This window comes from Athene noctua, chromosome Z (assembly GCF_965140245.1).
Source record: "Athene noctua chromosome Z, bAthNoc1.hap1.1, whole genome shotgun sequence".
In the NCBI taxonomy this organism is placed as follows: Eukaryota; Metazoa; Chordata; class Aves; order Strigiformes; family Strigidae; genus Athene; species Athene noctua.
In genome coordinates, this window is record NC_134077.1 from 74,466,784 (window position 1) to 74,493,889 (window position 27,106).

At 44.2% G+C, this 27,106-nt stretch overlaps 1 protein-coding gene across 1 annotated transcript; it reads left to right on the forward strand.

The window, feature by feature from the left end:
- The first annotated feature begins 2,928 nt into the window (after positions 1-2,928).
- On the forward strand, positions 2,929-27,106 carry RIGI (RNA sensor RIG-I). Its single transcript, XM_074932720.1, is given in 16 exon segments — positions 2,929-3,134; positions 3,255-3,386; positions 5,233-5,411; positions 6,757-6,883; positions 6,886-6,906; positions 8,676-8,801; positions 9,636-9,814; positions 10,877-11,062; positions 12,329-12,414; positions 12,416-12,507; positions 20,417-20,455; positions 20,458-20,567; positions 25,014-25,157; positions 26,810-26,967; positions 26,969-27,021; positions 27,024-27,106. Coding segments are annotated over 16 exon segments (1,812 nt in total). The 5' UTR covers positions 2,929-3,028; the 3' UTR covers positions 27,098-27,106.

The following is a 27,106-nucleotide window of genomic DNA, read 5'->3' on the forward strand; positions in this document are numbered from 1 at the left end:
CAGTTTAAACTTGGGCTAAGGCTGGTCATCAGCCTCAAGACCACCTGTGCCATGTGGACAATTGCTTGCCACCCTCCATGTGGTGATCCTGGGAAAAATCTATATCTGATAACCTGCAAATGTTGGACCTGCAAAATCTAAAGCTGAGGACCACAACCATAGGCTCTGCTCTAAAAATGGCAGAAAAATGTCACTCATGGACCACAGCAGCAACATTCCCCCCACCAGGTGCTGGAGGGCACCCTAAAGCAGGATTTGGTGGGTCACCTGGGCATCCTTCCAAGCACTACAAGAGTTTCAGAGGGAAAAGCTAACACTTTTTCTACAGTTTGGCCCAGAAAGGTCTCCAAGAAACTGCTCAGCACCATGATTTGCAGCAGCATGAGCAGGTTAAGGCATTCCCAGCTCCATGGCTTGTTCTCACATAACACAATGCAGCACCCTCCCAGCCACCTGCAACTGACCACTTGTACTGCAGCACCCAGACACCAAGTGGAAGAGCAACATAAAACAGACACCATGGACACAAACATGAGAGTTTCAACAGGCCACAGCCTGTCCCGCTGCACCACCTCCCTGCAAACATAAAAGCAGATACAAGCTAGGGAGAGCCACCTGCTCTCACTGGGTGCATCTCCAGCTTGGTGGGACTGGTCCCCACACTGCAGAACCCAGCCTGGAGTCACCCTGCTCAGTAGGTGCCATCCCACCTCCTGTATGCAGGTGCTTTTTCCCCGTACCTGCTTTGTTTAAGGGCAGCATGTCAATCTCCAAGGCTGGAGAAGCAACAGACAATGAGCTTGTTTCACTCTCTTGGTCTCAGACAAAGCATGGGGTTGGGTTTCTGCATGGGAGGATGTTTCCTATACAGCTGCAGCACTGATTTTTGAGTTCTGGAGCACGCTCTCTCTGTGCTAGATGGAGCTTGAGTGCTAAAATAAAAAATTGTCACTAGTAGACTGAAAGCTGTAACAGGCACTTGTAAAATCAGCTGCTGAGCAGGAAATGTTACTGGCCCATCTGAAAGCTGCACTCTGCAGGGTGAGCTGTGTGACTAACCTGAAGGCTAATACTTCCACCCTGTTATGCACATGGAAATTAAGCGATAAGGGATCTTACTGAAGCAGACTGGATAAATAAAAACAAAAGTGATCTCTGAGAAGTCAAATCAGGCTGCTTGCCATATCAGTAGGCTGCAAATTAACCAACTTCTCTTATTTTATAGAGATGAACAGGAACAGTGTCCTTCCTTTCCATACCAAATAAGGAGCTGGAAGGTATAATGTCAAACCAGAATTCCAGACTCATTACAGGACCGATTCTGTAATTGTGTATATGATTTATTTACTTTGAACCATTTATGTGCTCTTGAGGGATGGATGTGGTGCTTGGGGGTATGCACTGAGTTAAGGGGCAGAGTGGCTTGGGCCTCTGCCCGGAAATATTGGCTATTTGGGCAGTTGGAAGGAGAATACTAATTTTGGGGGTTTTGGAGGAGAAGGTTTGAGTTCTCAGTTCTATCTAGGAAGGAAATCTGGGCTCTTCTAGGAGGGCACAAGTCATGATTGGGGGGCAAATTTACTAATTTTTACCCGTTTGCTCATTTTAACATTAAACTCACCAGTTTTTATTTCTGTTCTGTAGTTGAGGGCTGATGTACCTTTCTGTGGAAGCAGAGCTCAGGCACAGTGAGGTCCAGAAGCTCCTGCTTTGTTCACAGCGCAGGAGGGATATTCAAAGAGTGAAGTGACTGATGCTGCCATTTCTTGCTGTAGAAGCTGTGCTCTCCCAGTTGTTTGACATTTCTCCAGCTAGGGGTGAATAACATTCAGCTGAGTGTGGCATTTCCCAGGTCCATTTCACTGCATAGGATTAATACTAACAGTCCAAATGCAAGACTTTTTTTAATCCTAGGGCCCTCTGGGATGATACTGGCCAACGATACTACATCATGGGGGTGATGAACGTGGTGGTGATGAACAGGGGATGTTTCAGATGATATTTCCTACAATCCCTTTAGAACTGGGTGGAAAAGACAAAAAAAAGAAGACTCAAGAGAAAGAAAAGAAAGAATATTAAATACTTGAGAGTAAAGATGGACTAGAACAGAGTAGAAAATGCAATTCCAATGGTAGCACTTCCTTCTGTCTCCCCCATTCCCCTGTCCTTTCAGTGCAAGCCCATCACTCAGTGGTCTTGTGTTGCCATGATTTTAGGAAGTAGACATCTTGTATTGGGCTAGTACCTGTTAGTCGTCTATTTGAATATGAGATTTATGAAGCTGCAAACAGCTGGATGCTCTATATATTAATGTTTAGAGGGAGGTTTGCATATGGAGTTGTCAGGTTTAGCAGCACTTCTGAACTGTAGATACTTTCCGCTCTGCAACCTGCTGGCCCCCTTTGTGAGCCTTATGCTTTGATTCTCACTTTCCTGCTACAGGGCAGTTGGACAGACCTTGTAATTTTGACGTTCCCAAGCTATATAATGATAGCATCTTAGGAATCACTTGGTCAGAGCAAGTCGGGGTATTGCCTTGTTGTAGAAAATTATTCCTGAGTCTTTTAAAAAGCAGTTCAGGTTTCTTGGGGGGCAAAGGGAAGAGGGGGTAGAGCAATGCCTTTATTCCTACTACCTCCCTGTGCCCTCCCTCACCCGGACAGCCACAAGCCGCTGGTCACAGGCTTTCCAACGTGTGCATGCACATATGTTTGCCTTTTTTTTTTTTTTTTTTTATTTTTTCTCCCCTCCCCCCTTCTTTCTTTCCGTTTTGCTAAGGGTAGACAGCAGCAGAAAGCATCGCGGTGCCTCTGCCGCAGGCACGGCCCCCTCCTCCGGGGCCACTTTCGGTTTCCATTTTCTCGCGGGCCTGAAGTTTTTATTTCCCGTTCGCTGCGTGTCTTGGGGGTTTCCTCTCGCTCCCCGGCGGCACTGCTGGTGCCAGGGCAGGGGCCGAGCTCCGCACCCCGCACGCAGCCGGGACCGGGAGCGGTGCCGGTGCCGCCGGCGGTGCGAAGTCGGCCTTTGCATGGCTGCGGAGGAGAAGAGGAACCTGCAGCGCTGCAGGCGGAACATCGAGGGGAGCCTGAACCCCACCTACATCCTGAGCAACATGACGGACTGGCTGTCCGACGGTGAGGGGCTTCCCCCGGCGCTGCCATGCGCCCGCATCCTTCCCGCTGCCGGCGCGGGTGGGGAGCCGACGCCACTGCTGGCCCTCTCCCCCACTCTTTGCCTGCTTCGGGTTTTTGCTAATGGGAAGGAGAGAGTCCGGGAGGAGGAGGAGAAGGGGGTGACGGCGGCCGCCGCGCTGTTTCTGGACGCCGTCCTGCAGCTGTAGGCAGAGGGCTGGCTCCGGGCCTTCCTGGACGCCGGGGTTGCAGCAGGTCGGTTCCCACTCGCAAGCGTGGGTTCGTCCGCTTCTCCCCTTCCCTGCCAGAGCCGCAGCGGCCGCCGCCGCATTCAGCCGGGGAGACCAGCCCCGTGGGCCCGGGACGTGGAGGGTCGCTCCATTACCCTTGGGCTTCTGCCATCGTGTCTTGTCACATCAGATGAGATGCCTTAGGAAAAATGAGTTTGACAGAGGTTGGAAAAAAACTTAAAAGGCACAGGGAAACGCCCATCTGAGAAGCAGGTGGAACAATTTTGATGATGGAGAAAGTCAATGTAAGATGAAGGGATGTAGAATAAAGCCTCATTGACAGAAGACTTGTCTGCCTCAGAGACTTTAGAGAAGACGTAAGACTGCTGTTGTTCTCATCAAATATAATTAAAGGAACCTAAGTCCTCTAAAATACAAAGCTTAAATGGGTTTCATGATGTGCATGGGAGTTAACTGGTAGCACGGGATAACTTCATTCAAGGACAGAGTCTTAAATTAAGAACTGATTTTTAAAAATTATTCAGAGATCTGAAAAGTCTTGTGTTTCAAGAAGTAACCATTAATATTTTATAAATGAGATGATTGTTCCTCAGTAGCTACGATGGTGTGTGATCTCCTAATGCAATTTTCTTTCCAAAGTGTGACAGAAGAGATTGTGAAGGTGTACCAGGTTCTGTCAGCTCTCATCTATACATGTAGCTTCTATCATAGATTCTTTCTGGTGATTTACCAGACATCTTCAACCCCAAAATCTCATGCCATAAGCCACTTCTGTTTTCATTCACTCACTATTAACTATGGATAGTTACAGTATGTCAGTTAGCAATTATTACAAAATTTCTCATCACTCGGATGTAGCCCACTTTCCCCTTAAAGCAAATACTAGGTCCAGAGCAACTTTGTACCAGGCTGTGATAGTTCCGATTTCTGAATTGCAAAAGTATCTTATTTGAACATGTGCATAGCGTTCAGTTTGGTGTATCTTTGGCAGAAAGCTGGTTAAAGTTAACCTGCTGACTCTAAGCACTATCCCAAGTACTTATTAATTGGGCCTGAGACTAGAATTTAGCATTACTCTTGTATTTGGCAGGTGCAGAGATTAGGTGGTAATTAGATCAAAAACACTGTGGTGGTAAGTATCCACACCGCTCTCCTGATCCTCTAAAACAAAAAGTTTGGCAAATTCCTTCTGTTTGCCTGGAGTTCCTCTGGGACCCTGAACTACTTTCTTCCACCTCTGGACCCTACACAGCAAATTGCATAAGTCTTCTAAATATCATTCCCTGCCACACTCTGTTCCAGGACAGTATTTTCAGCTGTTTGCTGACTGTCAAGGCTGAAGGTGTCTGCCTTGCTTTCAGTCAGGGACTGACTTTAATCCAATATAATAAGGATTTTTGAAGGAGGGTGGAGCCAAGGACAGGACTAAAAAGTAAAGGGCTGGTAAATAATAGAAAAGGGGACCAGAGGTGTTTGTGATTCTGAGTGAGTGTCCTGTGCTCCGGGAAATCTGTGGAAGACTGCCATGGACGGCAAGGGTATCAGTATTGTATGGATCAAAGGAAGGGGTTGTTATTGTTGCTTGGGTGATGTAAGCTACAACATTGTATAGCTCTTTTTCCCCTTTGCAAGTGTTACTGCTCTTTTAGCATAGGGTTTTTCATGTTATACATACAAGTGCTATAAAGGACAACAGTCACTTTATAAAAATTGTTTGTGGTTCATCTAGGTTTTTGTCCATTAAAAGGCCAAAATAATTTTAATTTCTCCAGTGTGTTTTTTCAGTTTGTTCCTACCTATTGTAGCTAGAGATTGAATTCGTAGTAACAATGTGTCTCTTTTTCTGAAAGGTTACACTGGGCTGGCAGAAGCCATTGAAAACTGGGACTTCAGCAAACTGGAAAAACTGGAGTTGCACAGACAGCTCTTGAAGCACATAGAAGCAACAATGCGAGAAGTTGATCCCGTAGCACTCATGCCTTACATAAACACATGCCTGATAGAAAGGGAGTGCAATGAGATCCTGCAGGTACTGTTAATGGTAAAAATCCTGATATTTGTCTAGTTTTGCTGTGGAGAAGTGCTGGCTGTCTCATCTGTGGGATGAGTTGCTGCCCAGCCATCCGCTGCCTAGAGAGGGGGGATGACAAGCCACAGTTCCCTGGGAAGGAATTTTACTTTCTTCTGCTTAGAGGAGGCTTTACTGTGTGGCTGCAGCTTCACACAGCAGCGCTCTCTGAGACACCCGCACATCTCATTCTTCACCCCTCCAGCTCGGTGAAGTGGCCTGTGAAAGGGCTGCAGGCAGGGAAGCAGGATGGGGTGGCTTTGGCTTTGACAGTGCCCAGCTGTGTGTCTTTGCAGGGTCCAGGGTCCCCCAGAGAGACCTCAAGGGCTCTGGAAGGTGCCACATTACAGTGAAATGGGTGCTTTGCCATGCCTTTGAAATAGATTCCTTTCTGCAGTGTTCATGCTGCATTAATGCTCCTAAAAATACAGACAGAATTAGGCAAAATTGCATTTAGATGTTGCCTAAATTGATTGATGCTTGTCATAGGATTTGACATAGTCTATTACCTTAACTGTGGCAATCCCTAGAAACTTTGTGTGGCTTTTTGAATTTTGTCAGTACCCAAAGGGACGGTCATAGGGTAAAACAAAACTTCTGGTTTGAAGTCATTAGCTGAATGCTGTGCCACAGAAGTCGACATTTTCATTGCCTTTGGATGTGAAGCTGCTGTACTGTTACCCAGTTCTAGCTCAGTGTCATTATGGATGGCTGATACCAAGTGATATTACCAATCACTCATCATTTATGACTCACTAATAATAAGTTATTGATGCTGTGGGAAGGAGTCTGTTAGGTGTTCTCGCTCCTTGTGACTCCTGAGAAGGATTACTTGCAGCTATTTGATTTTTAAAGCAATATTTTTTTATGGAGACCCATAATATTTGGAAAGCTGTTGCATCTGACCAAACATCAGGCATGCCATAAACTTTGTACTTCTGCATTTCCCAATCCTGGAATGTTTTTTAATCAGTTCGGTCTCAGAGGTTTATGGCAGATACAGCTTATTACAAGGACCTTGCCAGATGAAAATTCACAGTATAGCTCTGTGATGTTTCTGACCTTGTGAATATTTAAGCAAATAGCCTACCCGTTGATATAGTCTGGCTAAGTTTAGAATACACCTAGACTAGCTGAATTGCAGCTGTAGTAGGTAAATGACTGAATTTTACTGGAGACCTTTTATTCTGTGAAAAGGAAAGGCAGTTTTCAACTGAACACCAAACAAAACAAATCAAGATATCAATCAAGAACAGTGGTTTTGATCACTCAGAAGCTACAGCAACTTTGTTTGTTGTGTGTGCAGATTAGCCAATACAGAAGCAAAGCAGCTGGGTTAACTAAATTCATCGAATGCCTCTGTCGATTGGACATGGAAAATTGGCCAAAAAGCCTTCAGCTGGCACTAGATAATGCAGGATTTTACAATGCAAGTGAATGTGGGATATGAGAGAAGGTAAACTGTGAATTGTTTTTATGATGCTCTTTTTCTCTTATTGTACCAGATAGTAATTTTTTTTTTCAGGAGACTAAGACTAATTTAAAAGAATACCCTCAGACCACATTGCTCATTGTTGTTTAAAACCCTTTAAAAATTTTATTTAAAATAAAATTTTTTACATAAAATGAAATAGAGGTACTACCCTACAAACAGTCAAAAACTATTTTTTGGGTATTCTTCCTCCCATATGGTTATGAATCATGATTTTTTTTTGGTAAACAGAATCAAACAGCATACCAGACACTGAAAGTACAGAACTAACCAAATGTTTATAATCTTTTCTCACTTCTACTGTAATTCACCTTTTTCCATCTTTTTGGTTGCTTAAGTTGTGATAGACGTGATGTTTTCTGATAAAATATGATCAGTAACTTGATATTCTAGAAAGTGATAGACTTCTATGATTCACAGAGCAGATTGTATGCTTTTCTCTTTGAGAAACTGATAAGCAGTATTTACTAAGTGGCTATGTTCATATTTTGTAAAAATGCAGAATTTCCCCTAGTAAGATTTTGCTTTTGACATTGAATTTATCTTTCCCCACTTGAAAAATACCCAAGTACCCTGCAGCATGGGAGTATTTAGATCAGCATGCAGTATTTCACTACAAAATAATTAAGGCAAGTGAATTTAGTTAAACTGGACTGCATTTCTTTATATCTACATTTGCTTTCTCCCAAACCATAAGTGATTTTTTTGAATAGTTTTTAATTAGCAATTGGGACAAGCGACTTTTAAATGCCTTCTTAAACAGTATTTCTAATTTTGAAATGCTTTTATTGCTGTAATCAAATGTGTGTAATTTCTTATCAGGACATTTAATTATTATATATATGTAGTTAATAAATTTATAAATAATTTGATATAAAATAATATATAATACTTATATGTATATAGATACTATTTTATGTAGCTGATGGCTATACACATTATTTGGTTAACAGTTATATTTTGTAAGTTAAAGATATCACTGTCTTTTCGGGCAGCTTCTGCTTATACACACCTTAAAAAAGCCAAAGTAAGCCAACTAAAGAAACATTGTGAATGTTGGAAGCATTTTAATATTGGCAGATAAAAAGAATTGCTAGCTGAAGTTAATTGCAGATATTGTGTGCTTTCTGAAGCTGAATTAGGGTGAAAATGTACTCTTTGTCTCTGTCCAAAAACAGCACTTTGTGATCACGTGTTCTGTTTGCAATGAGACGCTTCATGAAAAGCCCAGGGACGGTTCTCTGAGAAGATAAAAATTATGAGGCCAAAGAAAATCTTAGCAAGAATCGTTGGAACCTGTCTTGATTATCATGTAAGATAAAGGATGGAAACAGTCTTACAATTTTTCAGTCCTTCAAAAGCAGGGGGGGGGGGGGGGGGGGAAGGGTGAACAACATCTTGAATTTATAAAGCTTCTTTGAACTGCTAAGTATTTTTCATGCTTGTGGTTAATGTCCCTGTTAAATCTGTGATCTTGTCACTAAACACAGATGATATAACTTTCCTCCCAATCTATTACCTCCTTTGATATTTAAACACTAGATAAATGTGCATTGAGTATGTGGGTCTTCTAAACCCAAGACTCTCCATGCTATCCATCTTACTTAGAAGGGAGCATCATTTTATGTAGTCTTTCCATGCTAGTAACCAACTCCTTCACCTTGTCATCCCAGCAAATACAATATTTTAAATTCAAAGGGATCATTAACATGGCTTTTTTGGTGATTGTACAGATAATGGCAAAGATGTTGACGGTGAAATGACAGACATCTCTGAGAACAGTTTCGAAACCACGATTACATTTTTTGAAGAAGCAGAATGTGATAATAATCTCGGTGAAAATCTTTGTTCAGCTTCAGGTAAGACTTAGAAACTTAAAGCAGTTTGTGGCTGGAATTCTCCATTTCCTTAGACTCCCGAAGGACACAGTGTACCACATAGGAAGGTACTGAGGAACGGTACGAATCTCTGACTTTATTTAGCTGCCTTCTGTTTTAATGTGTAAAGGATCACACGCTGAGCAATGCACATGTTAGGGGTTGCCCTTCATTTACCACATTTCTAGTGAAAAGCTGTTCTGTCAGCACATTATCAAGAAGGTCTCCAAACACCAGACTGTTGTTCATGCATCTCTTCTCTGATACAACTAGTTCACACATGACCTGGTATTAGCCGGTTTAGAGAGCTGAATATGGCTGTAAAAGATCTGTGCTGTGGCTGTCATGTCTCATATGGCAAATTTTGCTCCAGCAGTGTTTTCTAGTTCCTGTTCCATAAGTGCAAACTTTCTGACAAAACCACAATTTAAGAGAGTATTAACTTAAAAAGTCTGTAGAGCAGAAGGCTAAAAGGAATACTGTGCATTTATTTGGGGGAACTGTGCATTTCTTTGGAGGAAAATAAGCCCTTTTCTTTCTGAGTTGAAGAAAGACCAGTTAAGATGACAATTGTCAGCCAAGATCTTGAAATAAGTTAAGCTTAGGAAGCACAGTCAAATGGTAACAGGAGTATGCCATCACACTACACAGGATTCCTGTCTGGTGTGTATGCCCTGTTAAAAGGTTTGTCTGCCACAGTTGCTCAGTGTAGACTGCAAGGACTCTCCCTCTATCATTTTAGATAGCAACTGTATGGGGCACAATGTATTTTATGCATTTCTGTTGCAACTTCACAAAAGCATGGTTCTCTCCTAGAAGGGACCTATCAGTCTTCACCTGTTTATGAACCAAAGGAGGATTGGAGATACCAGACTGAACTTGCACAGCTTGCTATCAATGGGAAAAACACATTGATATGTGGCCCCACAGGTAAGAAAACACAATATCTTAGAAAAATTCCCTTGGTGGAGAGGTCTGTGAAGGATAGGGAAGGGTAAAGGTTGAGTCAAACTTTTCCAGCTGCTTATTTAAAAGCAGTCTTCCCTGCAGGAGTAGATCCATATCTAATCTGAAATTAATGACCAAGAGCAGCGCAGAGACTGAGCAAGACAGACATGTCACTTCAGTGCTTGTATTCAGATTTCCATGTTCTGACCTCTGCTTTCTCACTCCCCAGTGTGGATTTTTGAGTTAAAAACACTCACTGATGTTTCCAGATCTTTAAGAAATTTGGCTTGCAAGTTAAAGGAAAAATAGGATGAGTTGCCATGAGACACCCCCTGTCTTCTGTACTGCTGTGCCTACAAGATCAAAACAGCATGGGGAACTTTGGCAGTAGCTCAGGACTGAATTAAGAATATTGAAGTTCAGCAGCAAAAGAGAGATCAGTCGGCTTTCTCTCCACCTGTGTTTTCCATCATGCTAGCCTGATTCTTCCTGGGCCCTGGAGAGGCAGGTGGCATAGCAGAGGCAGGGACACAGCAGAGTTCTGCGTGGCCTGCACAGTGAACCTGAGTGCTGAAGGAAAAGCAATGTGAGAGAAGCAAGGCTGTGTGGGGAAGGACATAACACTGCTCAGTGCCCTGTCTAGCCTCCTGCCCAATGCTCCTGGATAAATCCCTAACTTCTGGGAAGAAGCAAGTGGCCCTTGTATCTTTCTCATTAGAAGTTAGAGGTTGCACTGTTCTCTAACTTCTGGTTTAGCAGTAGTGTGTTGTAAAACAGCCTGTGATCTGGTGTGTTGCAGTGTTGACTGCAATTTCAAATCACTGGACTGCCTCTCCTCTATTGTCAGTAGTTTCCTAAGAAGGAATAGCACCGCTCTTTGCAAGAACTGAGTTTGTTTTGTTGCTGTCTTTTGATGTACAGTATGTCACAGAGATTCTCCTGTCAGTTTGCTACAGAACTTTTTTTCTGGGGATTTTATTGCATATAACCAATAGCTTTCTTTGATTGCATCTGAAAGAATGGTATAGAAAATAAAAATAAATGCTAAAGAGAATGTGGGTGGCATTTGAAAGTAGGTTTGGGTGAGAATTCTGTTTTCCGCATTAAAGAAGGAAAGTTATTCAAGAAACTGCTCTTTTCTTCCAGAGAAAGAACCAGAACTGACTTCCCTTTCAAAAGATGAATCAAATTAGAATCCCAAGCTGGAAGAGCTTGCTTGCATCCTGGATGAAGCATACTGCTATAACCCACAGATTCACACTCTTCTCTTTGCTAAGACAAGAGCCTTAGTAGCTGTAAGACATTTCTTTTTAAAGCTTCTAAAATGGGAAGTGAGAAAATATAATACCTCATCTATTACCCTTCCCATTTTGATCTGGAAACAGAAAAATATATATGCATTTGATCCTTCTAAGAAAAGATTTATCTTTCTGTATCTTCCTAAGCACTGATGCTCTGAGACAGGATGAGTGTTTTTTTGTTTTCTTTTTCACAAACTACAGTACAGGGATGGTGTCCTTCACCACTTCTTGCTACTTGCCCTAGTTGATCATTAAGTTGTCAGATTTTTACTTTAGGTCTGAAGTCAGTTTTAACAAGATGTGTTACAAGGGTTTTGGCTTTCATGTGGCAGTGTTACAAACCAGGAGCTCTGCTCTATTACTGACTGCACATATGCAGGTATTTATAGGTTTCCCAGAGGATGCGTATGGGCCCAAAGGAGTGTTTTGTGTTCTTGATCAAGAAAAAGGAAAGACTGTGCAGCAGATGTCCTCTGAACCCTTCTGATGCACTGGCCTATTACATATGTGCCTAGGATCAAGGATCTAGGTGGAATAATCTAAAAAGGTCTCCCTTCCAATACCTTGTTCCCAGAAAAAGTTCATATTTGAAGTAAGAGTTCTGCTAATCATTAGCTTCTCTCAAATTCTCTCAAATATTTACTGCATAGTCTCTGGCTACTGATTTATCATTTGAGAGTCCCAACCCCAATTTTACCCTTGGGTATAGACATGCTGGATGAATTGCAAACCACAAAAAAACTAAAGGCAGGCTAAAGTCCAAACTAACAACACCAAGCAGCTGCTGACAACTTGCCCTTACAGATGTAAAAGCCTACTGTAGCTTGGCTGAATTTTTTTCTTATGTAAAAGCAGTTTGAAGGTGCTGCTTTCAGTGTGCAGGGGGAAAGTGCAGTTTGTAAATGGCAACTTATTTCCTTTGGATTCCAGAGGTGTAGTGTTCACTGATCTGTTTGTTTATAAGAGAAAAAGGCATACCTTTTAGCAGTGAAAAGCTGCTTGTTCTCTAGCCAGTCTGTAAGTTGAAAGGGTGGGCAAAGCAGAAATCAGCTGTGGCATGGTTTCATTTGGAGTCGTGGCTGTGACACTTGCTTCCTCACCTATTAATAGATGTTCATTCCTGATGCACAAGTTCCACCTTCTTTTCTGCTTCTGGTTCTCAGTATTAATTGTCTAGGCAAGCATGGGCAGGATCTACCTATCTATCCCAAAGTAACATTTCATCTGGACAGTGATCTAACACACTGATTTGCTTTCCAGGCTTTGAAGAAGTGGATACACGCAAACCCTCTCCTTAGCCACATAAAGTCAGATGGGTTGATGGGTCGTGGAAGAAGAGATCAAGAGATTTGCTGATGAAGGCATTGATATTTCTGAGTGTAGCCTTGTTGTGCTCTATGAATACTTCGGTAATGTCACCAAAATGATCCAAGTAAGAGGTATGAAATTTCAGAGTTATTACTTTAGAAACCCGTTTTGGCCAGAAGTGGACATAAAGTGCTACTTAATGGCACTTTGGAAATACTGTAGTAATATATGTATATTTTGCTGTTGTTCCTCTGTGCCCCTGAGTGAAGTCAGATGAATGATGGGACTGGGCATGACAAATTTCTTCACAGAACTGAGTCCTTGATGTTGTGTGACTTCTCTTTTGCCACGAAAATTAGCCATGCTGCTCAAGGTTATTGAACTGTTGAGGACTGATCCCTCAAGTGGGTAATTATACAAATAAGCAGAAGTATGGCTAGAAGAGCTGTAGTCAGAAATAGTGCAAATCGTTCTGACTGTGACAATTTACAAAGGCCTGCTGCAAGGGAGTTTCATGCATTGCTTTGCCTTCTGAAGACCTTCACTTGCCCAGCAGCTTATTAGCAACCCAACTACACGCGGGTACCCGAGGCCTTTGCAAGTGCAGACCTCTAACACTGAAGACAAAAAATTGTAATGGTTTGACTCTGGCTAAATGCCAGGTATCCACCAAGTCGCTCTATCACTTCCCCCCCTTTCCCTTTGTTTTCTCAACAGGGTAAAGAGGGGAAAGAAGATAAACGAACCCTTGTGGGTGAAACAAAAGCAGTTTTAATATAAGCAAAGCAAAGCAAAAGTCTGCGCGCGGAAGAAAAGCAAACAGATTTATTCTCTACTTCCCATGAAGAGGCGATGTCGGGCCTTCTCAGGAAGCAGGGCTCCAATACGCATAGCAGTTGCCTCGGAGGACCAAGGGTGACCCCACCCCCTTCCTCCTTTCTCCCAGCTTTATACTGAGCAGACGTCATATGGTATGGAATATCCCCTTGGTCAGTTGGGGTCAGCTGTCCTGGCTGTGTCCCCTCCCAAGATCTTGCCCACCCCATCCCACTGGGGAAAATGTCAGAAAGAGCCTTGGTGCTGTGTAAGCACTGCTCAGCAGCAGCCACAACACCAGGGTGCTACCAACACCCTGCAGCTCCCAGCATAAACCACAGCACCGTGAGGGCTGCTATAGGGGAAATCCAATTCCAGTTCAGCCAGACCCAATACAGTCTCCACCCCTTATTCCATACCATTTACGTTATGCCCAGGTCCCACATAATATTCATTTATCTATTCCATAAGCTTTCTTCACTCCTTCAGATGTTCAGTGTCTTGGCTTCCATCTGTCAAGATAGATGCTCAGGACAGAAGTATGCTTGACCGTTGGACTCCAGCACCGGCTAGGTTTGGGTCGTCATTGCATGTGTCTGGTTCACTCTTCATCGTTCCTACTTCCTCCATCACTTCCTGCAACATACAACTCATCCCACAGATTACTTTTCCCCCAAGGTTAAATGTTCTTGAGGCACACACTGAGTAGTCCCATCCTCCCGCATTACCCACCAAGTACATCCAGGTCCCTGAGCAAAGACAATCCCACGAGTGGGCTTGCCTTTTCCCAAGGGAGGAGCAATCCACACTGCCTTCCCCAGCCACCTCCCTGTGTGTACTACAGGGACCTTATCTCCTCCCACAGTATGAAGGGGGTTTGTTTGGGCAGGCCCAGGACGGTTAACAGATCCTCTGGTATTAATTAGCCAAGTGGCTTCTGCTAAATTTATATCCCAATGCTTCCATCCCCCATTGTCCAATGCTCTCAGCATAGTCTTCAACAATCCATTATATCTTTCAATCTTTCCAGATGCTTGTGGGTAATAAGGGATGTGATACACCCACTCAATGCCATGTTTCTTTGCCCAGGAGTTTATAAGATTATTTCGAAAATGGGTCCCGTTGTCTGACTCGATTCTTTCAGGAGTACCATGTCGCCATAAAATTTGCCTTTCAAGACCCAAGATGGTATTTCGGGCAGTGGCATGATTTACAGGGTACGTTTCTAGCCAACCCGTAGTTGCTTCTACCATGGTGAGTATGTAGCGCTTGCCTTGGCGTGTTTGTGGCAGTGGTCCAATATAGTCCATCTGCCAGGCCTCACCGTATTGAAAACTCAGCCATCGCCCTCTGTTCCAGGGAGACTTTACTCGTGTGGCTCGCTTGATTGCAGCACATGTTTCACATTCGTGAGTGACCTGTGAGATGGCCTCCATGGTCAGGTCCACCCCTTGATCACGAGCCCATCTGTACGTTGCATCTCTGCCAATATGCCCTGATGTTTCATGGGCCCATCGAGCTACAAACAGCTCACCCTTACGCTCCCAGTCCAGGTCCAGCCGAGCTACTTCAATTTTGGCAGCTTTGTCTGCTTGCTCATTGTTTTGATGTTCTTCAGTGGCACGCCTTTTGGGCACATGAGCATCTACATGACGTACCTTTAGAGCCACGTTTTCCACTCGGGCAGCGATGTCCTGCCACAATGCAGCAGCCCAGGTGGGTTTACCTCTGCGCTGCCAATTGGTCTTCTTCCACTCCTGTAGCCACCCCCACAGGGCGTTAGCCACCATCCAGGAGTCCGTGTAGAGATATAATACTGGCCACTTTTCCCGTTCAGCAATCTTTAGGGCAAGTTGGATCGCTTTTACTTCTGCGAACTGACTTGACTCTCCTTCTCCTTCAGTGGCCTCAACGACTTGTCTTGTGGGACTCCACACAGCAGCTTTCCATTTCCGATGGCTTCCTACCACACGACAGGATCCATCAGTAAAGAGAGCATAACGCCTCTCATCTTCTGGTAACTCGTTATATGGCGGTGCCTCTTGGGCACGAGCCACCTCCTCAGGCCGTACTCCAAAATCTCTACCTTCTGGCCAGTCCATGATCTCTTCCAGGATCCCTGGATGGTTGGGTTTCCCCAGTCGAGCCCGTTGCGTGATTAATGCGACCCATTTACTCCAGGTAGCACTGGTTGCATGGTGTGTGGAAGGGATGTTTCCTTTGAACATCCAATGTAATACAGGCAATTGTGGTGCCAAAAGGAGCTGTGCTTCTGTACCAACAACTTCTGAAGCAGCTCGAATCCCCTCATATGCTGCCAGTATCTCCTTTTCAGTCGGGGTGTAGTGGGCTTCTGATCCTCGATATCCCCGGCTCCAAAATCCTAACGGTCGACCTCGAGTTTCACCTGGTATCTTCTGCCAGAGGCTCCATGTGAGTCCGTGCTCCCCAGTTGATGTGTAAAGTATATTTTGCACATCTGGTCCTGTCCGAACAGGCCCAAGAGCTACTGCCCGAGCTATCTCTTGTTTGATGTGCTCAAAGGCTTGTTGCTGCTCAGGACCCCACTGAAAATTGTTCTTCTTTCGGGTCACTTGATAGAGAGGGCTCACAAGCTGACTGTAACCTGGAATATGCATCCTCCAAAATCCCACAAGTCCTAGGAAAGCTTGTGTTTCCTTCTTGTTGGTCGGTGGAGACATAGTTGCTATCTTGTTGACAACATCCAATGGCACATGACGGCGTCCATCTTGCCATTTTATTCCCAAGAACTGAATTTCTCGTGCTGGTCCCTTGACCTTGCTTTTCTTTATGGCAAACCCAGCTCTCAGAAGAATCTCAATTACTCTTCGTCCTTTCTTGAACACTTCTTCTGCCTCATTGCCCCACACAATGATGTCATCAATGTATTGTAGATGTTCAGGGGCATCACCCTTTTCCAGTGCAGTTTGAATTAGTCCATGACAAATAGTGGGGCTGTGCTTCCACCCCTGGGGCAGTCGATTCCAGGTATACTGGACACCCCTCCACGTGAAAGCAAACTGTGGCCTGCACTCTTCTGCCAAAGGAATTGAAAAGAATGCATTGGCAATGTCAATTATGGCGTACCACTTGGCTGCCTTTGACTCCAGTTCATACTGGAGCTCTAACATATCTGGTACAGCAGCACTCAGTGGTGGCGTCACTTCATTCAGGCCACGATAGTCTACTGTTAACCTCCACCCTCTGTCAGACTTTCGCACTGGCCATATTGGGCTATTAAAAGGCGAATGTGTCTTACTGATGACACCTTGGTTCTCCAGTTGACGAATCAATTCTTGGATGGGAGCCAGAGAGTCTCGGTTTGTACGATACTGCCGTCGGTGCACGGTCCTCATAGCAATTGGCACCTGTTGTTCTTCAACTTGCAACAGTCCCACAACAAAAGGATCTTCTGAGAGGCCAGGCAGATTAGACAACTGTTTTACCTTTTCTGTATTCACACTGGCCACACCAAAAGCCCATCGGTATCCTTTTGGGTCTCTGAAGTACTCCCTCTTGAGATAGTCAATGCCCAAGATGCAAGGGGCTTCTGGGCCAGTTACAATGGGATGTTTTTCCCACTTGTCCCCAGTCAAGCTAACCTCGGCCTCCAATACTGATAGTTCTTGACAGCCCCCTGTCACTCCTGAGATCCAGATAGGTTCTGCCCCTCTGTAACTTGACGGCATTAGTGTACATTGTGCCCCGGTGTCAATTAAAGCCTGGTACTTCTGTGGATTTGATGTGCCAGGCCATCGAATCCACACTGTCCAATACACCCGATCATCCCTTTCCTCCTCCTGGCTGGAGGCAGGGGCCCTCTATTCCTGTTCTTGGTCGGAGTACTCACTGTCTGACTCTTGCCGTGCCAGGCCGGAGGTTCCTTCTTCAGGATCAAGGGAGGTGATCTCAGTCTTTCTGTATCTGGGAGATCGCTGGTTACTTCCTTGTGGTTTTACACCAGCTACATTAGCAACCTTCTTAGATGTCTTCTTGTTGGCAGGGGTCTTTCCTCGCAATTCATGTACACGTGCTTCTAACTTAAAGGTAGGTTGACCATCCCACTTCCTCATGTCCTCCCCCTGGTCGCGCAGGAAAAAACAGAGTTCGCCACGTGTCATGCGCCTTGGCTTTCCTTTCCCCCTGACTGGGACAGAAGAGAAATGATTTCTTGGGGAGCTCCTAACATCCAGGGCACTCGCCCGTAGAGATGAGGAGGTACCAAGACTCTCTTCAAAGTTCTGAAGCCAGGAAGAGACTGCCTCCACAGTTGGCGTACATCTTAGTCCTTCTCCTGCATCCATTTCTGGGTAGTACATCGCGGCCAAGCCGGCAGAATACGAGGATGGCGCACCTTTAATCACCTTCCTCCACATGGCCCGTGTGCATGGGACATCCTCTGGATTTTTAGGGGCTTCATCATTATCTGGATCACCATAGATGACTTCCATCACTGCTAATTCTCTCAGGTACTGGACACCTTCATCTGCAGTAGCCCACTTCCCTGGGGTGTGGTCCATAAGATCTTCCTTGAAAGGATACCTTGCTTTAACACTTGAAAGGAGCCGTCTCCACAGACTGCAAATTGCTGTCTCTTTTCCAATTCCCCTTTCAATTCCTCGATTTCTAGCAAGGGAACCCAGCTGTTGGGCTTCCTTACCTTCCAGCTGTTGTGCATCTGCCCCATTATCCCAGCATCGCAGCAGCCAGGCAGCGATTCGCTCACCCGGCTAGCGGCAATAGTCTTTCCGCAGATCTCGCAGTTCTGATGACGTCAGGGACCGGGTAGTTTCTGCCTCCTGTTTCAGTTCTGTTATTCCCTCTTCCGATTTCTTTGCTGAAGGACCAGCTTCTTCCTCCTCTTTCTCCTCCCTTATTAATCGAGGGTATGGGCCTGTTGTTCTCCTTGTCCATTGTTTCTTTTTTACTACTGGGGCAACCTCTGCTGTTGTTGTTATTGTTTGAGTTCCCATGTCAACCACAGCCCTTTGAGAGTGCTGAACTGCAGCTCGATAAGCACAGGCCAGGCCCCAGTAAAGTGCTAGAAGTTGCTGATTCTCACTGGGATAGGCAAGGCACCCTTCTATCAGGTGATGTGTCAATTTTGTGGGGTTGCTTGCCTGTTCAGGGGTGAGATCCCAGGCTACAGGAGGTGATAACCGTCCTAGGAATCTGCCCAACTCCTTCCACTCTCCCTGCCACCCAGGAACAGGCCACCTCAGAGCACATTTTGGCACCGATTCACTCAAAATTTGCGTTCTCTTACACCAAGAGCATACCGAGCTCCACACAACCCACAACAGGCGAACAGCATTAATAAAGAGTATCAATGAACTAACATAAGGATGACTAAGTACCTCGGGAGCCTGCAAAATAAAACCACTCATGATGTTCCCGATTCCTTGCAGCATGTTCCCGAGCTTAACAAAATAAAGATAAGCAGCGCAATAAACAAGCCCGTGACCAGCACAAGAGCTTGTTGCTTAATAACTACTATAGCTACCGCACATTTAATATAAAACTGCCGTTGTTTTGCCCCACGCTGGGCGCCAGAATAGACTGTAATGGTTTGACTCTGGCTAAATGCCAGGTATCCACCAAGTCGCTCTATCACTTCCCCCCCTTTCCCTTTGTTTTCTCAACAGGGTAAAGAGGGGAAAGAAGATAAACGAACCCTTGTGGGTGAAACAAAAGCAGTTTTAATATAAGCAAAGCAAAGCAAAAGTCCGCGCGCAGAAGCAAAAGCAAACAGATTTACTCTCTACTTCCCATGGACAGGCGCTGTGGGGCCTTCTCAGGAAGCAGGGCTCCAATACGCATAGTAGTTGCCTCGGAGGACCAAGGGTGACCCCACCCCCTTCCTCCTTTCTCCCAGCTTTATACTGAGCAGACGTCATATGGTCTGGAATATCCCTTTGGTCGGTTTGGGTCAGCTGTCCTGGCTGTGTCCCCTCCCAAGATCTTGCCCACCCCATCCCACTGGGGAAAATATCAGAAAGAGCCTTGGTGCTGTGTAAGCACTGCTCAGCAGCAGCCACAACACCAGGGTGCTATCAACACCCTGCAGCTCCCAGCATAAACCACAGCACCGTGAGGGCTGCTATAGGGGAAAACCGATTCCAGTTCAGCCAGACCCAATACAAAAATAAAAAAGATGAAACCCTGTTTCTGTCTTGGCTTGTCTAAAGAAATCTGACTTCAGTCTTGAATCTTGGTGATTTTACAATATGGCCAGTAGAGAGGAATGAAGAGCCACACTAAATATCGGTTTCTGTTGAACATTCCTAAATGTCATAAAACTGCTTACGTCTTTCAAGGGTGGATCTGCAAAATTTTATCCTATCACCCAAGTAGTTAACTTCATAATTTGACAGGAAGCGATCTCCACTGTACTTATTCCTCTGCTATCAGGGTTTGTGTCCCGTGATTTTCTTAGTTTTGTCTTGCAATGAAATAATTGGCCCAGAATTCATGTTTATGGGTGAGAGGATAGTGTTTATTCTTAACAAGCCATTAAAGATGAAAAGAAAATAGGTTGCATCAGTTTTAAACATCAAATCTTGATTTTGTGGGAATGGGAACTCAAAATCATATGTGAACACTTTCTTACTGAAATTTTTCTAAACTGGCATGACATCCCTGTAGTTCTTAGTTTGCCTGTGTCACAGCAGCAAAAAGCAGGCACGCAGTAGGCATAGAGAAGGTGGAAGAGACAGCACTTGCTCTTTTTTTCTCTTTTCTTGCCAGCACTCTATTTCCAGTTCCTCAGGCTTTTTTTGTGATAATTTTTTTTTTTTTTAATAGACACCAATTAGCAGGGTAGAAAACCAGTAAAACCAGTAAGTAAGGCTAAGATGAACTTTTCTCCTCCAGCTTTTTTTTTGCACAAGACAGCAAGATGCTGTACAATAACTGAAGTGTCAAGCATGCCTGAGCTTCAGTGAGGCAGGCCACAGAAGTAGCCAATACAGCAATGGCTGGGGGCTATCCATGAGGATATCTGGAAGGGGGCATCTCGTTCTGGTTTGTGACTGAAGAAGAAAGAACTGAGAAAATCCTCTTTAGAAGCAGCATTATCTGAATCTGAACATGCAAAACAAAAGCAGCTACACAGAAGGTCCTTAATGCTCTTTCATGCCATAGCTGCCGCTTTTGCACATCTTGTTAAGAGTGACTAAAGAGGATAAATGTATTGCTGTATAGGTCGTGGAAGGGCAAGAGGTAGCAAGTGCATCCTTGTGACAAGAAAACAGAAGTGGTTGAGAATGAGAAACACAACCATTACAAGGAAGAAATGATGAATGAAGCTACCGAAAAGCTACAGAATTGGGATGAAACAACATTTGCAAGAAAGGTTTGTACTTCTGCAGAATTTTCATACCCAAATCTACAGGCATAATCTACATCACCTTCATCTATGTCACTATCTAGGACCAGGTGATAACCTGAGAAAAGTGTTCGCTGTTACTTGTTTTCAGACCAAGGCTAGATCAGCAGAGAAGGGACAGTGTGTCCTGCTATCTTGGAGAATGTCATCTCTACTGTAAATGTAAAAAACTTAGAAGTTGAGGTAGAATTTATATAAACTACTCACCTTAGAAATAAAATATAAACTGTTCTGTCCACTGGAAGAAAAATATTGCTGTGTCTGCTTAGGATAGTGGACAGGGAGATGTGAAACTATGCAGATGGTTGTAATATGTACATCCATATAAAGTACTTCTGAACATGAGTCTTAGCGGCAGACCAGTACAAGTGCTTTTCTAAAATTGTTTGTCGCTATGCCAAGTGCTTGTGAACTTCAAGCCATTTATTTCTGGGAGAAAACATTGCCTGGGACATTAACAGGATGACATTTGGGGTTGTACATGCTCTTCCGCTGGTGATTTCTTTTGTACTGCCTACCTGCTTTGAGCAATGGTAGTATCTGGCAGATGAACAAGCCTAGTAGAACACCTCAGCACACATTCAGTGCTTTACATTAACCCTGCTGTGCTGCACACATACCAGATCAAAAAAGATCATGAGAGTAGAAAGAAGTGTCAAGAACTATGGTGCTGAGGTGACATGAAGGAGGTGTCTCAGACTAAGCCAATGATGGACTTTTGGTCAGGCAAGGTCCTGCCTGGTGCAGCAGGCACGTCTCCTCTGTGACCACCCCACCTTCCCAGGTGCTCTCACATAATAGGTATGAGGTTCTGCAACTGGAACAAAAAAATGATGAGGATGATGGTTCACCTAGCTTGGAGGTGTTGCCAAGGCTAAGTTGGCCTATGCTCTGCATCAAAACGACTTCCATAAAGAAAAAAAGAAGGGTCATTGTCATAGGACACCCTCTCCTGAGGGGAACAGAAGCCCAGTATGCTGACTGGACCCACTTCTTAGTCAGCTGCCTCTGTGGGACACAGGTTAAAGATGTGAACACTTCCTACCCTGGTACAGCCCTCAGATTATTATCCATTATTGATTTTTTTCATGTGAAGTTGCAACAGGAAGTCCGAGGGCAATCAAGAGATACCTCAGGGCCTTGGGACAACTGGTTAAGGGATCAGGAGCACAAATAGTGTTCTCCTCTATCCTTACAGTTTCAGAGAATGATGAGGGAAGAAACAGGAAGACCCAGCGGATCAGTACCTGGCTCCATGACTGGTGTCATGAGCAAACTTTGGGGTTTTTGATCATAGGTCAGTCTACATGACACCAGGCCTGCTGGTGACAGATGGGGTACACCTGTCTCAAAGGGGGAAAAGGATCTTTGTGCAGGAGTTAGCAGGGCTCATTGAAAGAGCCAATTAGATTTTAAGGGGTAAGGGGATAGAACTATGCTTGAGGGATGGTGTGCTAGCAAGGTCCTTCAGTCTGCCATCACAGTGGAGGCAAGGGATGGAGATCCACACAGCAGTGAAGACACAAGGGTTCTGGATGTTTAGAAACCACGGGAGTGCCTAAGAACAGTCACATAGGAATTGGGCTTCTCCCCCCAGAAAGGTGGTAGGATCAATAGCCCAGCTGAGGTGTATCTACACCAAAGCACACAGTATGGGCAACAAACAGGATGAGCTGAAAGCCATTGTGCAGCTGGAAAACGGTAATAAAGTTGCAATTGTGGAAACCTGGTGGGATGACTCACACAACTAGAGTTCTGCAGTGGATGACTATAAGCTCTTCAGACGCGATAGGCAAGGAAGGACAGGTGGTGGGGTAGCCCTGTATGTTCAAGAGTGCTTTGACTGTCTAGAGCTTGATGATGGGTTGACTGTTTGTGGTTAAGAATCAGGGCGAAGGCCAACAAAACTGATATCATGGTGGGAGTCTGTTACAGACCACCCAACCAGGATGAAGAGGCAGATGAAATACAAGCAGCTGGGAGAAATCTCAAAATTGCTGGTCCTTGTTCTTGTGGGGGACTTCAACTTAACCAGTGTCCTCTGGAAATTCAATACAGCAGAAACAGCCTGGGAGGTTCCTGGAGTGTGTGGAAGATAACTTCCTGACACAGCTAGTGAGTGAGCCTACTAGAGAAGGTGCCCAATTGGACCTGTTGTTTGTGAACAAAGAAGGACTTGTGGGTGAAGTGATGGTTGGAGGCTGTCTTGGGCACAACAATCAAGAAATTATAGTTTTTGATTCTTGGAGAAGGAAGGGGGTCAGCAGAACTGCTACTCTGGACTTTCAGAGGACAGACTTTGGCCTGTTTAGGAGCCTGGTTGACAGAGTCCCTTGGGAGGCAGTCCTGAAGAGCAAAGGAGTCCAGGAAGGCTGGACATTCTTCAAGAAGGAAATCTTAAACGTGCAGGAGCAGGTTGTCCCCATGTGCCAAGAGACAAGCCTGTGGGGAAGATGACTGCTTGGCTGAACAGGGAGCTTTGGCTGGAACTCAGGGGAAAAAAATTAAAAGTTTATCATCTTATTGGAAGAACGGGCAGGGAATTTAGGAGGACAAGGGTGTCATGAGGTTATGGAGGGAAAGAATTAGAAGGGCCAAAGCCCAACTAGAACTTAATCTGGCTACTGCCATAAAAGACAATGAAAAGTCTTTCAATAAATACATTAGCAACAAAAGAAGGGCTAAGAAGAATCTCCATCCTTTATTGGATGCAGGGGGAAAAATAGTGACAAAGGCTGAGGAAAAGGCATGATACTCAGTGCCTTCTTTGCCTCAGTCTTTAATTGTAAGACCAGTTGTTCTTGGGGTACACAGCACCCTGAGCTGGAAGACAGGGATGGCGAGCAGAATGACGCACCCATAATTGAAGGGAAAATGGTCAGTGACCTGCTACACCACTTACAACATAAACAGGTCTCTGGAGCCAGATGGAATCCACCCAAGGGTACTGAGGCAGCTGACAGAAGTGCTCACCAAGCCACTTTCAATCATTTATCAGCAGTCCTGGCTGCAGGACTTTATCAGCAGTTGACTGGAGGTTAGAAAATGTGACTCCCATCTACAAGAAGGGCCAGGAGGATCTGAGGAACTACAGGTCTGTCAGTCTGACCTCAGTCCTGTGGAAGGTTATGGAGAAAAGCATCTTGAGTGCCATCACATGGCATGTTCAGGACATGCCCAGTCAGCATGGGTTTATGAAAGGCAGGTCCTGCTTGACAAACCTGATGTCTTCCTATGGACAAGGTGAACCGCTTAGTGTATGAGGGAAAGGCTGTGGATGCTGTTTACCTGGATTTTAGTAAAGGCTTTCACACTGTTTCCCACAGCATTCTCGTGGAGAAACTGGATACTCATGGCTGGACAGGCATACTGTTCGCTGAGTAAAAATCTGGTTGGATGGCCGGGCCCAGAGAGTGGTGGTGAGTGGAGTTAAATCCATTGGTGGCCGGTCATAAGTGGTGTCTCACAGGGCTCTGGTGGGTCCAGTTCTGTTTAGTACCTATACCAGTTCTGTTTAGTATCTTTATCAGGAAAAAATTCTTCACTGGAATGGTCAAGCACTGGAACACGCTGCCCAGGGAAGTAGCTGAGTCACCATCCCTAGAGGTGTTTAAAAGATGTGTAGACATGGCACTTAAGGACATGGTTTAGTGGGACTTTGCAGTGTTAGGTTTGTGGTTGCACTGGATGATTTTGTCTTTTCCAACCTGCATGATTCTATGATTCTGTCTTCCTAGATCTTTGTAATAAATTTCTCAGAGAATACTGGAATAAGCCAGTGGCAGCCACTACAAATAAAAAGGCTTTGTACACAGCTCTGCCAAATCCCCGATGATCCCTATCACAGATCATCCCATGTTTTCAGGCAAGCTTTCAGACACTGAGCTGTGCAACAAAGGATATCCAAGGCCCTCTTGCTTTTGTGAAATATCTTCTCCTGCCTCTGAGGCTTGGTTTGGCTGCTCCTGCTTCTTCTCAGAGGATTCTGTTTCTGCATTAGCTGCAGGTTGCCAGCTCCAGGCTGTGGCTGTTGCCTCTTTCTGTGGTCTCCGGAGTCTTCTTTCCAAGCTGTGAGACTCCCAGAGCAGCAGTGCTACTTCTGCTGTAAGGAGTCTCATATGACTTAAGTCTTCTCAAGGACTTACTAGCATTATGACCAAAGGGGCCATAGGGAGGTAGGGGGGAGGGAGAAACACATGGCATAAATGCTGTCCCTCATGTAGTTCTATTCTAGCCTTACATTCTTAACCTGACAAATGTACCATGTTCTTCCTTTGGTATGAGTTGCTAGAACAAGGCATGTTTTGTTTGCTTTTAATAGCTTCCTAGATGTTACATATCCTGAGTGTTTAGACAGACATTGGAGCTTCTCTTAATTTCATAATGATCTTGATTTTTGTTTACTTTTTAAAGATACATGAACTGCAAATGAAGGAAAAGGTATTACGAGGTTTCAGGAAGAAGGAAGGAAGACGTACAGTAATGGAAGGGAAAAAAAATCTTCTGTGTGGAAAAAGCAAAGCATATGCCTGTAGTACAGATGACAGAGTTATAAAGGTATGTCTCTCTATGCAAACCTATATCCATGAACACCAGGGAAGTCAGCATTATTGAACTAACAAACAGCAATTTTTATCAATGTGGAAAGTAGGCTATTTTGTGCAACCTGGAGCAGAAAAAAATTTTGAGTAAATTGGTTAACTACAGGACCAATTATAACTACTTCTTGTAGCATGTTATGATGGTACTTGATGATGTCCAAGGTGTGCAAATATGTGCTATGACAGGAATCACTTCAATCTTCCTGAATCTCCTTCTGTTAGAAATTAATGAATATTGTGGAAAACTATGTGACCTTCAATGACATAACCTACTGGATAACTGCTGGATATTTACTTTCATGATTAGCATAAGATTGGAAGTCTTCCTGCAGTTGATAGATTTGTCCCACCATTTCTGTTGACTGAAAATTGTCTGTACAAACTACTGAGATCAGCTCACTGGCTTATGGGCCAGTTTTCAGTTTTGAAAGGCAAGACAAACCATGGTTTTCAAGAGGAGACCTTTAATTCTTAAATATTACTTTGTTTTGCACTCTTTAGGTAGTTCACATTGCTTCTATGTATCTCATGGGGACTTGAATTTCTCTGTAGGCCCAAGAAGCCAGTGTTCTACACATGAAAGAGATGATCATGAAAGAGAGCCTTTTCTGGGCACTTTGAACCTTTCTAGTTCTGAAATTTGTTTCGTTTAAAGCTTCTTCTATTTGTGCTACTCTGAAAAGCATGGTTGTGATGTGATAAGGGGCTTCAGGCCACAGCTGAGCATTACAGAGTGCGCGTCTTCAGGCACTTCCCTTTTCAATCAAGAAAAAATATTTTTTTTACGAGCTGTTTTTGGAACATAGATGGAGTTCACGACTCCTCTGTACAGGGAAGATCCACAGGGAGGCGTTGGGAATAGCTCAGCCCTGTGAAAACCTACTTGCATTTCTCTGACAAATAACAAGGGATCTCTAACGTGCATCTCTGTTACTCCATTTTGTGCTACTGGCTTTTTTCTTCAGAAAGAGTTTTTGATTAATACTCTGCAAATAACCCCTCACAATATTTTAAGTAGTCCCTACAAACTGAGTTCTGTCACAGTTCAGCCTATAGATGTATATTTAATGGAAGCTGCACTTCCAGGAAGAACTAGCATTTTCATACCCAGCTCAAATTGTACTTATGCTCTCAAATTAAGTTGTTAATTTTTGTAATCTTTGATTATATGTTATAAACAACAACTGTAACTCCTTTACCTTGTTAGGGCTACTTTTTCTACCACTCCAAAGCAATTGTATGACCCCTCATAGAAAGGTGGAGTCATAGAGTTAAAATGAGCGGGAAGCAGGAGTCTCTCAAACTGACTGCTGTCCAGATGACTGTTAAGTTTTATGCACATCTCAAATACTGCAAGCATGATTTTTAGAGAAGCTAAGTAAGTTCAAATATATATAAGCTGGTGTCTGGTGATATATAGTAATTTTGGTTTTATAAACCCTGGTATCTAACAAATGGGGAAAAAAAAGTGATGAGACAATGGGGCTGGAAGGTGAGCCTCCTGAACAACAGGAAGTACCCTACCAGGGAAATGGTATTTGTGAGGGGAAGGGGAATGTCAGGAATCTTCTTTCTACTATTAAGCACTTCTGGCTTGTGTTGTTCCAGGAATCTCATCACACTGTCCTAGGAGATGTGTTCAAGGAGCATTACATAAAAAAGCCTCACCAGAAACCAGTCCAGTTTGATCATTTTGAGAAAAAAAGCAAGATGCATTGCCAAAATACTAATTGTCAACTTGACAGGGAAATCATAGTGAAGTACAAGTAATCTACCAGTGATCAAAATCAAAAGCTTTGTAGTAGAGAACGTTGAGATTGGACACAAATGGAACTTCAGAAATGGAAAAATTTTTTTTTTTTGAAGAATTTTGATGGTGAAGAAACATCCAGCTGAACCCAGCAT